At 46.0% G+C, this 13,613-nt stretch overlaps 1 protein-coding gene across 4 annotated transcripts in view; it reads left to right on the plus strand.

Annotated features, from left to right (window-relative positions):
• The window catches only part of TRPM8 (transient receptor potential cation channel subfamily M member 8), a 124,126-nt gene that overhangs the window by 61,620 nt on the left and 48,893 nt on the right, over positions 1-13,613 (plus strand). For all 4 annotated transcript variants that reach the window (XM_040357555.1, XM_040357554.1, XM_040357552.1 and 1 more), the window contains 2 exons: positions 10,550-10,668; positions 11,217-11,498. In XM_040357555.1, the coding sequence (XP_040213489.1) occupies positions 10,550-10,668; positions 11,217-11,498 (401 nt within the window). The remainder of the gene's footprint in view (positions 1-10,549; positions 10,669-11,216; positions 11,499-13,613) is intronic.

The following is a 13,613-nucleotide window of genomic DNA, read 5'->3' on the forward strand; positions in this document are numbered from 1 at the left end:
ACTCAGGTATGCCACTAGGTTGTCAGATCACACGCCGTTCAGTCCCCAAGTCTTTGTGCGATCTGCAGAGTCACCAGAAGTCAGTGTGAAGACGGCGAATGGGTCTGTGCGCCGCCATCTAGGTGTCCCGCTATGGGAGGGGCAGGTTATGGCTCTGAAGTGACAATCACAGGTGATTCATAAAAAAAGAAAAAGTTATATTTGTTGAAATGCTGTAGCACCGGTGCTCAGAGTTGGGGGGGGGATCAGGGCCCCATAGGGTCAGCCACCCTCTGCTCCCTCCGCAGCCGCCAGTTCTCCTCTTTGAGCTTCTCCAGCTCCATCTCCAGTTCATGGAGCCTGGGGGGGTCAGCCTGCTGTGACCTCAGGTGGTTGTTCTCCTCCTCCATGCGGCTTATGCACTCCTCCAGCTCTATGTACTCACGGATCAGCTCCTGCTTGCTCATGTCCTGCAGGCTCTCCACGTGGTCCTTCATCATCAGGAACTGGGTGGTGGTGTAAGGGGCCACCGGTGGGCCCTTGGCGAACATCTCGGCCCGCATCTGGGACGCCCGCTGCGACTCCCTCTCCTCCAGTCGCTTCTTATCCTCCCAGGTCAGCTTGTTATACGGCTTCCAGGACCTCTTCTTCTTGGGGGGTAGCCGGCGGTGCCTCTTTCTGCCCAGCTCCCTCCAGGGCCCTTCCGGCTCATGGCTGTCGCCCATGACTAGCTGACAATGGTGTTCCCTGTTGTCCGTAATAACAGATTGTACCGTGAGGACTTCGTAAAGGGTGTCCAATGGTTCTTCCTGACCCAGCTCCTGGAGATCCCAAGCCGAGTCTACACAATGGGCTGCTGCTGGTGGGCGGTACCCAGGTTGAGACCAATTTGACCTGGTGTTGTCATTCATGGGGCAATTCTGCTTGAAGTGACCCAGCTGTTTGCACCGGAAGCAGCGTTGTTCGTTGTCCTCCTGTCGTGGATAGCGAGGGCTAGATGTCATCGGTCTGTTAGGAGGTTGGTATCTAGCGGCTGGTGGGTGTGAGGGCGCCGTTGGTCGTGGAGGTTGTACCCGTGGTGTGACCTGGTTTGTCTTGCGAGTATCCGCATATTCATCCGCCAACTTCGCGGCCTCTGGTAGAGTCATGGGCCTGCGATCTCTCACCCAATCTTTGACATCCGTCTGGATGTGATTGTAAAATTGCTCCAGGAGCATTAGTTGCAAAATGTCCTCTGCGGTGGTGGCCTGGCTGCTGTTAACCCAGTTAGAGGCCGACAGGGATAACTGGCATGCCCATTCCGCGTAAGAGTCTTCCGTGGTTTTGCGTGAGTCCCTGAACTTCTGTCGGTGGGACTCTGGGGTTACTGCATAACGAGCCAGGAGCACTTCTTTAACCCGGGCGTAGCTATGGATATCCTGATCTGGCACGGTCCGGAAAGCATCAGAAGCTTTGCCTGACAGTTTGCCTGACAATATTGCAACCCACTCTTTTCTAGCTATTCGGTGCAGGTTACATTGTCTCTCAAAATCTGCCAGGTAGTTATCAATTTCACAGTCCTTTTCATCAAAAGCTTTAAAAGCGCTAAACGGAATCTTCCTTGCGTCTGCTGTGCTGTACTCACTGTTTGGAGAATGTGCGGCTGCTTATCGGACTGCTGCCAGTTTTAACTGTAGCTCTGCGTTTACTAACAGGTCCATCACTTTCAGCACCACATCCGTCGTTGGGTTCGGACCAAACCATGCTAGCTTCTCTCTCATTAGCTTGTTGGCTGGCGATTCCTCCTCCTGAATCACTGGTGTCTCCATCTCTTGTACTGCTGGCGTTGCTGCAATCCCATCCTCCTGGTCTAGCTCCATTGATTCTGCTATGATGACCCGCTTGGTTTTGTTGCTAGCAATCCTTCCACGAACTTCCAGTAGTTCTTCCAGTGTCTGCTTGGAATCCGGGTGTAAAGGAGAGTAGAAGGGAAAATCCCTCTGCTGCCAACCAATTGTGACAATATTGGTAGGATAACCCCGTCAAAGATTCCCTTCTTCCATAAGAACATCACCCAATATTCCACTAGGAGTAATATTCCTGAGATCGCCCATTAAGCCACACATGAGTCCAGGCTTACTGCTAGAACAAGACAGAGTTTAATGTTATAACACAGAGCTTATATGTAATTTCCAAAACTGTTACAATGACAAATCTCCGCCCCCTTACACTGGGGCTTCCATACAGATGATTAGGCAGACACGACGGAGCCGAGTCTGAAAACACATTTTCTTTAGACAATGACATCAGTGACGCTGATACATTAACTAGACAGCTCGACCCCGCATACAGAGAGATAATTACCACAATGGAGCAATCAGAATAATTAACACAAGCCACTTAAACACAGATCTCCTTCACACAACACAATAGATCAATTAACCTTTAGAAATAGTGAGGGGACATTAGCACGTCAATAACCTGTTAGCCGAGGACTGAATCACACATGGCAAGCAGGGAGAATTAAACTGAGACATATAGGCAAATGCATCACACACCCGCACCCACACAGGTGTCAAATTGGGAGAAGTACCTGTAGAACACCTGTGCATCTTGTCCAGGCAAAATAGGGCCCTCATATAGGTGTGTGCATAAGTACTCCCATGTGAATAAGGCCTAACAGTTTCAGTGAAGTCAGTTATGTTTGTAGATACACAGATTTTTTTATTAAATGGAAGATCTCAAGGGGTTTTTTAGCAGCGAAAAATGTAATGTAAATGTAAAAATGTATATTTATTTGTTTGTGTCATGGTATCAAAAAAGTATTTCCATAAATACATAGGAGTCGTAAAAAGCAGTTCTGGCCTTAAAGTGGGGGTTCACCCAAAAATTCATTTTTTTTTTCTTTCAAATGCTTTATTGAAACAAAAGTTGCAGTACAATTGTGTATACACGCAGATGAGACAAATTTTGAATGATAAAAGTACATACACTGCATTTGTCTAACAATAGTGGGAACAACAATAGCATTAACCGGTTACCGGCTGGGTAACATTTATCTAAGAACATGAAGGATTAACCGGTTACTTTGCGTGCCAATGATCAAAATTGTGATTCCTCAGCTGCCGTTTCAGCCAAGTTTCCTTTTGTTTATTGTTGTTAATGGGCTTGTTTTTCGGTCTAGAGCCGATAAAGAATTGAGAAACAGATGTAAAGAGTAGAAAAGTTGGAAAGGGTTCAAGAGGGGTGAGAGTAAGCTGTACCTGGGTTTAGCAATGCTGTGTGTTGTTCATAGGGCATTCATGGATATGAGACGACATCTATGCGAGACAAAGGGTGTTTCCCTTCTCGCTATGGCTGGTTTACAATGGACGGGAGATAGTAGAGAGTTTTGGGTATGTTAACCCGACTATCAGCTTAGTCGGGTGGTTTATTTACGTAGTGGGTGTTGAGAGTGCCTGTTCATATTCTTCCGAGTATCGAAAGGTCACCCATGGGCGCCAAGTGTCCTGGAATTTTGCCGCTTCATCTGTGGCTTGTGCCGCTGTGTCCTCCATGTCATGGATCTCTGAGATTTTTTGTAGCCATTCTTTAATGGCTGGAACTGAAGTAGATTTCCAGTATAACGGAATTAATGACTTAGCCGCGTTAAGCAGGTGTCTGGTTAGAGATTTTTTATACCTTCTATATGAGAAGTCGTTGACATGGAGCAAACAGCATGCTGCATCAAGCGTGAGTTCTGTTTCTGTCATGGTTTTTATCAACGCAATGATTGTCGACCAATATTTTTGTATGCGTGGGCATTGCCACCAGATGTGGAGCAAAGTGCCCACGTCCGCGTTGCACCTCCAGCACCGGTTTGAGGACTCCGGGTACCATTTGTGTAATTTAGCAGGAGTGGCATACCACTGCGTTAGCAGTTTGTACGCCGTTTCCTGGGTCCTGGTGCTAAGTGAGCATTTATGTGCGAATACGCACGCTCTGTGCCATTGTTTGTCCGATAGAGTGGTCCCAAGATCTCTTGACCATTTGTCTTTGAATCTGTTATTGTCGTCCTGCGACGCGTTCTGTATCCATGTGTATGCCAGCGAGGTGGCCCTACGAATTGGTTTTCCCTCCAGGCACACTGACTCCATCTCCGTTAGTTGTCTGTTAAATTGAGTTTTGCGTCTGGTGTCGGTCGTGTAACTGCGGATTTGGAAATATGTCCACAATGGTAATTGGGGACAGTTCGTGTCTGTTTTTAGGGCTTGGTGGTCTTTAAATTGTGAATTCTTGAAGCAGTGGGTGGCTAGGAGGGGCCTGTTAGTGTCTCCCATATGTAAGAGTGGGTTTCTCAACCCTGGTTGGAAGTCCGGGTTGTTTCTCAGAGGTGTGAGGGGGCCTATGTGTGAGAAGGGTTTTGAACGTCCGGTCAATGAGTGGAATATTGAGAGGGTGGTACCTGTCAGGGGGTGGCTTTTTAAAGGGGTTGGACACTTTTCCCATGGTATCCAGGGGGAGAATCGTAGATTGTGTTGGCACAGCTCCTCCTCAAGGGGGACCCAGTCTTTTGTGTCCGCATGGCAATGCCAGTCTACGATCCGGGTCACGTGAGAGGCATAGTAATAGTGCTTATAGTCTGGTAACCCCATCCCACCATCGGCTTTTTGTCTAGTTAGCAAGCTAAACTTGATACGAGAGCGCTTGTGTGCCCACACGAATCTAAGCTGGAGTGACTGTAGCGTTTGGAAAAATTTGTTAGGGATCTTGATCGGTAACACCCTCAGCAGATATAAGAGTCTGGGCAGTATGGACATTTTACAGATAGCTGCCCTCCCAAACCAGGAGAAATTTTTAGGGTGCCATGATAGTAGGTCTGTGTCAATTGTTTTGAGAAGGGGGGTAACATTTTTGTCGAAGATTTGGGATAGTTGGGGGGTGAGCCATGTCCCCAGATATTTGAGGGCAGATGGTACCCACCTAAAGGGACAGTCCGCTCGCAATGGACCCAAGACCTCGTTAGGTACTGAGATGTTCAGTGCTTCGGATTTTGCGAAGTTTATTTTCAGATTGGATATGTATCCGAATAGGGAGAAGCTCTTCATAAGTTGGGGGATGGATGTCTTAGGTTCTGTTAAAAAGAATAGGAGGTCATCTGCATAAGCTGCTGTTTTAAATTCCTTCTCCGCTATCTGGAAGCCTTTGATGGATTGCTCTAGCCCTACCTTTCTGATGAATGGTTCTAATGTTAGGATGAAGAGGAGTGGCGATAAGGGGCAACCCTGTCTTGTGCCATTCTTTATATAAACTGACTCTGACAGGGATCCATTTATTTTTAACCGTGCGGTGGGGTTTTGGTATAGTGCTGAGATCCACGCCATCATGTGTTCTCCCATACCCACAAACCTGCAGGTCTCCAGCATAAAATCCCAGGCCACGCGATCGAACGCTTTCTCCGCGTCCGTGGACAGGAGAAAGCCCTCGATCTTGCGCCGCCCCGCCGCGTGGATCAAGTTCAGGGATTTGGTCACGTTGTCTTTTGCCTCTCTATTCGGCATAAAGCCTGCCTGTTCGGGGCCTATCAGCTGGTTGAGGAGAGGTCTGATCCTGTTGGCCAAAATTTTGGCCATGATCTTGATATCTAGGTTTAAAAGGGATATTGGCCTATAGCTGGAGCAGTGTGTCGGGTCTTTTTCTGGCTTGGGTAATATTGCAATGTGTGCTGTGAGGAAGGTTGTCGGGACAGCACGGGGCGAGGAAAGAGTGTTTAGGGCCTTTGTTAAGGGGTTTGTTAACGTGTCTAGGAATGTTTTAAAGTATATGGATGTGAAGCCATCCGGGCCTGGGCTTTTCCCTGTTTTAAGACCGTGGATTGCTGCTGTGACCTCCGATATGCTAATTGGTAGTTCGAGCGATGAGGAGTCTATTTCCGCTAGCTTTGGAAGCATAGAGGATTGTAAGTAATCTTGGATGATTTGCAACCTGGTGCCTTGCACTCCAGCTGGTTTATGTTGGTTGGGGAGGTTGTAGAGTTCTGTGTAATAGGTTTGGAAATGTTTAGCTATGAGGTCGTCTGTTAAATCTAGGGAGCCCCCTTTGTTCCTTATCCCTAAGATGGAGTTGTTGTACTTAGGTTTTTTTAGTGCTCTAGCCAAAAATTTCCCTGTTTTGTCGCCAAACTCGTAGTATATTTTCTTTTTAAAATACAAAAAACGTTTAGCTGTATTTGTTATCAGTTGGTGTAATTTCTTCCTGGCGTCTAATAATTCGGTGGCAACTTCCTTTGAGAGAGTTTGTTTGTGTTGGGTTTCTAGTTTCATGATCGTGTCAGAGAGGTCGGTCAGAGCCTTTTTCCTCTCCCTTTTGCGCTTTGCCCCCATACGTATAAGTTCGCCCCTGATGAAACATTTGTGGGCTTCCCACACCATCAATGGGTCGGAGTCTGACGTGGCATTGGTGTCAAAATATTCAGTGAGTGAGGACCTCAATTGTGGGAGAAACTCGGGGTCTGTTATCAAGGAAGAGTTGAGCCTCCATGTGGGGAATGTGCGCTTAGAGGTATTTAGGTGTAGCGTTAGGGAGATTGGGGCATGGTCTGATAAAGATTGTATCCCAATCTGCGCATTCTGGATTAGTGGTAAGTCCCTACGGGAGATGAACAGATAGTCCAATCTGGCGTACCTGTCGTGGGGGATTGAATAGAAGGTGTAATCTTTCGTGTCGGGGTTCGAGTATCTCCATGAGTCCACTAGGTGGAGAGAGTTCAGGGATGTTTTGATACGTTTTAGTATTTGATATTTGATGTAAGTCTTTCCCGTGGATGTGTCCGTCAGTGGGTTCAGAGGTAGATTGAAGTCCCCTCCCAGGATTGTACATCCCGAGCTGAAACTCTCTAGTTCCCCGACGATCTTTTTACAAAATGGTAAATGTGAGGAGTTCGGGAAATACACGTTGGCCAGTGTGATGGGTTCTCCTCTATATGTACCCTTCAGGAAGAGGTATCTGCCCTCGGGGTCCGTCAGTCTGTCTGTTAGTTCGAAGGGGGCTTCCCTACTGATCAGTATCGAAGTCCCCTTGGATTTGGCTAAGTCGTTGGTAGCATGGAATGCAGTGGTGAAGTACGAGTCAGTGAGCCTGGGTATTTTGTTTGTCATAAAATGCGTTTCTTGGAGAAAAGCGAAGTGCGGCCTACCTTTTTTCAGTTCGCGTAGTAGTGCCGACCTTTTCTCCGGGATGTTTAGTCCCCTCACATTGTGTGAGATCACGGTGGGGCTTGGGCCCAAAGCTGAGTACGCCATGGTTCAGAGAGTTGAAAGTACCTCCGCCTCTTGTCTGTAATATAGTTCAATTAGTATCACACAATATCGTCTCAGTATAATATTCTACCAATACACAGCTATGAAGTGAATGATTGCGTACTCTCAGGTATGGGTAAGAATTTTAGGAAGGGTGGTTAGTGTTGAAAGAAGGTGAGCTAGGGAGCTCGGAAAAAGAAAGTGGGTAGGAGAAAGTTGTAATTAGGGAGAGAGAAGTCGTGTTGGAAACCCAGTAAATAGGTATGCTATCCACTGGGTTAGATTGCGCAACTCCCGGGGTGTGTAACCGTAAACGGGTGTCGCTTGGAGGGGTAGTGGGAGGCAGCAGCCTCAGAAACAGCACTAGTTACCAGTAACTGGTATTAGTATATATATGGGTGTCTCCGTGGAGAGGAGCGGGTGGCCGCAGCCTAGGTTTGCTTATGTCAAGTCTATTGAAGTAGTTCTGCCTTGATGGTGTGGATGGACAGATAAACCGGAACATGTGTTTAACTTGAACAGAGAATAAAACTGAATAAGGCACATAATATATGGCGTAAGAACAAACAGCATCTAGAGATTATGTTGCATGGCTACCCGACATGTAATATTGTGGTTGGGGTGTGGGTCTCTGTGGTTATAGGTAATGTGTGAGGAGACCCGTCTGTGTGTGAGGGGCATTGTATGGTTTAATTGGAGCAAGATTTCAAGGTCACAGCAAGGGCCCTGTGTCAGCGCATGGCGTACTGTGTGTTGAGGAGCGGGAGGCACGGGGAGACACCGGCCTCCCCGTCCGCAGGCGCCAGGTATAGGCCTGCCAGCGATGGAGGGGAAAGCGAGGGAGCCGGGCCCCCAGGGGGAGGAAGCGGGGAACCACTATTTAGTCAGGGAACGTTTAGTGTGAGAATGTGACAGTTCAGAGTTCGTTGTTACAGATTGTTGACAACACTTGTGCATAAACCAATACTCAAGCAGCCTCACTTTACCTCTGGGAGTGGGCATCCCGGTTCCCAGCCCGCCATTGTCTAGATCTGCAACATATTCAAAAATTCATTTTTAACATTACATTCAGCCGAGTTGTCATAATGACAATCGGCTGTTTTTTTTTTATTTTATCCCCGTACATACCGTATTTTCACCGCCGCTTCCGGGTATGTCTTCTGAGGGACTGGACGTTCCTAATTGATTGACAGGCTTCCGACTGTCGCATACAGCGCGTCACGAGTTGCTGAAAGAAGCCGAACGTCGGTGCGGCTCTATACGGCACCTGCGCACCGACGTTCGGCTTCTTTTGGCAACTCGTGACGCGCAGTATGCGATGGTCGGAAGCCTGTCAATCAATTAGGAACGCCCAGTCCTGCAGAACACATACCCGGAAGCGGCGGTGAAAATACGGTATGTACGGGGATAAAATAAAAAAAAACAGCCGATTGTCATTATGACAACTCGGCTGAATGTAATGTTAAAAATTAGTTTTTTGGGTGAACCTCCGCTTTAACATAAGCAACATAACTCATCAAAAATAGAAAAAATACACATAACTCATGTTGTATAAAAAAAATGTACTTGTATAGAGTTTCACATGATATCCCAAATTTTCTATTCTAAATATTTAGAAATTGTTATACGTGTAGTATAAAGCTAAAACGGTGCACAATACCACCGAAAATACCTGTACACAAAAAAATATGTTTCTGCTGTGTTTACGATTTTTTTATTTTTATTTGGTGATTACACAAATATGTAGTACAATCAAAAGCTAAAGTGATTATAAAGGAAAAAATAACATACATCTCTATACTTACCTGCTGTGTGCAATAAAATTGCACAGAGCAGCCCGGATCCCCCACGGGAGCCCTGGCCCCTCCTCTCTGTCCAGTGCCTGCATGGGAAGCGGCTCGCTCTATTGACACAGACAATGGGACTCGCCCCCACCCCCCCTGCTCTCGTCACTGGCTTTGATTGACAGCAACAAACCAATTGCTCCCAGTGCCCCAGCAAGGCCAGTGAGACATTGAAGTGAGGGGACAGAAGAGCTGCAGATGTGCAGAGTGCTGGGTTGAATGAAGGCTCTGGTAAGTAAAAGGGGGTTAAAGGGCCAAAACTGATGCCTAAACATTTTTTACCTTAATGCAAGGAATGCATTAAGGTAAACAATGTTTAGGCTTTAAAGCCACTTTAACTCATACAATTGTTCATAAAACTTATATGAAAAATAAGGTCCACACCCAGTGTTCACAACCAACCCAAAAGGGCTACTAACGCATGGTATAAAATGTGCATTGTAATCAAGCATTCGGTGCTCCCAACTTTCCAAACCACCAAAATTGTAGTATATGATCTCTGGGTTTTTAGAGATCAAATTCACTTGTGAAAGGGGTTAAACCCTACTTCTGGAATACAGCCAATATCCCAGAATGCACAGCTCCCCTCAGGTGTAATATTAGGAGAAAAATATGATCAACTTAGGGTAATAATGCTAAAACAATATAGCACTTGTGCTTTGAAGTCAAACATTCAGTGCACCCAACTTTTCAAACTTTTTATGGGGTTAATCCCCACCAGATCTGCTACATGCTTCCACGTGTTTTTCCTTTTGGAACACAACCAAAACCCAGGGATGCACAGCTCACCTCAGGAATAATAGAAAGAAAAGCAACCCAACATAGGATAATAACACAAAAAAAAATATTTTTTTAAAAAGAAAAGGTACTCGCAAATAGCGCAGGTTAAAAATGCAAACACCACACCATTGTACACTGACAGGCAAACTATTAAGTCACTGGGCGCAAGCCCTGCTTCCTTATACTTTATACCAGGGGTGTCAAACTCCATTTCCTTGCGGGCCACATCAGCATTATGGTTGCCCTCAAAGGGTCGGTTGTATTAGCACCCCACCCTCCTTACATCAGATGTCAAGAGCCCCCCCACCATCAGAGTTCAAGCATCCCCCCCACTATCCCTTAAATCAGTGCACCCCTTGCCTTGTGCTGCTGCCAGGAGGGCTGGACAGAAAAGTGCAGGGTCTGGTGGAGAAGTCCTGTCCTCTCTGCTGCTGACTGCTGAGACCAGGTGGGGACGGAGACAAGGGCGGTGTGAGGGCCACATAAAATGGCCTGGGAGGCAGGGTTCGGCCCACGGACCTTGTGATTGACACCTGTTCTTTATACAATACATGTAGTAGTTTTACAATTTTGTGGTGGCTGCATTAGCCAAGAGACTCAAGGCCTGCTAGGTTACCATCTATATCTAAAAGAATGTTGATAAAACATTGTTTCAAACTGTTTACCCTTTGTCATTGCTTTTGATTACAGCTTTTAGCACTAATGAACAGGATAAGGACAATTGGAATGCACAGCTGAAATTGTTGCTAGAGTGGAACCAATTGGATCTGGCTAGTGAAGAAATCTTCACAAATGATCGGCGATGGGAGGTATGGCACATGCTGTCATTGTGAGCAATATGTTTGTGGCATTTTTGGATAACATATTCTGTAATTGAATCATACATACCATTTAAATATGGATAATATCTGTTTGTCAGTAGTTATGGGCAACAACAGGCCTAGAACGCTTGCAGGCTGGCAAGTCATAAAAGCAAAAGTGGGACAATTCAGTTTCTTTATCAGACTCATTATTTTAGATTATTTTCTCCTTTGTCACTGCTGATAATGGATAAATACAATGGGCATCACACACAGATTTGTGCTGATGATTTTTAATGGAAGTGAAGTGGGAAATTATTTTTTAGTTCGGTCTATGGTTAATACTGGGGCTAGACCTATAGTACACTTACCCTCAAAAAATACGTCCCTCTTTTAAATTTGCCTAACTCATTCGCTTAAAGCCTTCAACATTACCAAAGGCCACAAAACATTTCCCTTTATTATAGAAACTTGTGCTTTGGACCTCACATGACTACTGATTTACTCCCATGACTGTATAATTGTACTCAGCTGTACTGTTCTTTTTTTTTTATTAGTCAGCTGACCTGGAAGATGCCATGTTTGCTGCACTAGTGAAGGACCGCCCAAAGTTTGTGCGTCTTTTGCTGGAGAATGGTCTAAATCTACACAAGTTTCTGAGCAATGAAATCCTTAGTGAACTTTTTTCTCAGCATTTTAGTACCCTAGTATTTCGTAATTTGCAGATTGCCAAAAACTCTTACAATGACTCCTTACTCACCTTTGTCTGGAAAATGGTATTGAGCTATCAAAGAAACCGCAAAGAAGACAGGAACAGCTGTGATGACTCAGACATTCAGGTAAGAGCACTTATAAGTGATAAATACATGCATGCATCCCCCTTTAAATGATCTGCAATTTTTTTTTATGTAAGTTACCTTTCCTGGAGCATTGTGACAGCATACAATGGGTTGTGGCTCTGCCCTCACAACCTGATAAGACGTCCGGGAATACGGAATTACACTACGCGCGTCGCCGTTCGGAAAAATGACGTCACAGCGCGCAATGCACGACGGGAGTTCGGAAATGGGAAGGGGGAAGGGGGACGGGAGCGCGCCTAATTTAAATGGCACACGCCCATTTAAATTGGCCCGCCTTGTGCCGGAGGCCGCCGGCGTAGGTTTTCATCGCAAGTGCTTGGTGAATCAGGCACTTGCGATGAAAAATTGCGGCGGTGTAATGGTGCATCTTTATGGCAGCATACAAATTCTCACCCAAATGGTGAGAGTTACAGAGAATACTGCGAGCCGGGTCAGTCTTTGATTTGGGCCACAACCCATTGTATGCTGCCGTGAAGATGCACCAGGAAAGGAAAACAATGAAAAGGTGAGTATACAATTTTCAGTTTTTACAAGGGCATGTTACATGGTACACTAATGACTGGATTCACAAATGACCGAGTCTTTTCTAAACACAGGGCCAGATCCTCAAAGAAGCTACGCTGGCATATCTATTGATACGCCGCATAACTTCTATTTTGCTCCGGTGTATCTTTGTTTTGTATCCACAAAACAAGATACGCCTGAAGCTGTGCTAGATCCAACTGGCGTACGTCTTAGTACGCCGTCGGATCTAAGGTGCATTTTTAAGCTGGCCGCTAGGTGGCGTTTCCGTCGATTTCCGCGTTGAGTATGCAAATTAGCTAGATACGCGAATCCACAAACGTACGTCTGGCCGGCGCATTTTTTTACGTTGTTTCCATAAGGCTTTTTTCGGCGTATAGTTACCCCTGCTATATGAGGCGTATCCTATGTTAAGTATGGCCGTCGTTCCTGCGTCTAAGGCCGCGTACAGACGAGCATACATGTACGATGAAACCGGTCCGCCGGACCGTTTTCACCGTACATGTCTGCCTGGGGATTTCTGTATGGTGGCTGTACTCACCATCATACAGAAATCCGCGCGCGACGTGGGCGGCCCTGCCAGTTCAATGCTTCCACGCATGCGTCAAAGTCATTCGACGCATGCGAGGGATGGCGGGCGCTCGGACATGTACGGTAGGTCTGTACAGACGACCGAACATGTCCGAGCGGGCAGGATTTCAGCGGGCTGTTTTAAAACAAGTCCAGAAATATTTGCCCGCTGGAAAAAGGCCCGGCGGGCAAATGTATGCTGGAATCCTGTCCGCTCGGGCCTACACACGACCGAAACATGTCTGCTGAAACTGGTCCGCGGACCAGTTTCAGCAGACATGTTCGGTCGTGTGTACGGCCCATAAATTTGAAAATGTTACTTTGTTTGCGTAAGTCGTTCGCGAATAGGGCTTTGCGTAGAATGACGTTCACGTCGTAAGCATTGGCTTGTTGCGGGTTAATTTAGAGCATGTGCACTGGGATACTCCCAGGGACGGCGCATGCGCCGTTCAAAAAAAACTTCATTTACGTCAGGTCAAGACGTATTAACATAAAACATGCCCCCATCTCATACATTTGAATTGCGCGCCCTTACGCCGCCAAAGTTACACTACGCCGCCGTAACTTTTCAGGATACAGAAAATACGCTGTAAGTTACGGCGGCGCAGTGTATCAAAGAAGCGCCGAGGTACATGGATCTGGCCCACAGTGTTTAACTGTTTGGCCATAAAACCCAACCTTGTATTTCTTTCATTGTATGGTCAGTTTCTAAAACACAGTGTTATTTGCACACATTTATTACATAAAAATATAACTGTAACATAGAATTTCATCTGTAGCATTCTGGTTATGGAAGTATAAAAAATGTAATTATAAATATGTAACAGATAAGAAACAGAAAGCTAAAAATTAGAACATTTTGCTTACCATAATTTTAGTTGATACTTTATATCAGGGGTAGGCAACCTTAAAGAGGTGGAGATCTAACTAAATGACATAGAAGAAATTAAAGCTCACCGGGCACAGTGTCGCCTCCTCACACCTGATTTAAACTTCAAATTG

Source organism: Rana temporaria, chromosome 6 (genome assembly GCF_905171775.1).
Source record: "Rana temporaria chromosome 6, aRanTem1.1, whole genome shotgun sequence".
NCBI classification, from domain to species: Eukaryota; Metazoa; Chordata; class Amphibia; order Anura; family Ranidae; genus Rana; species Rana temporaria.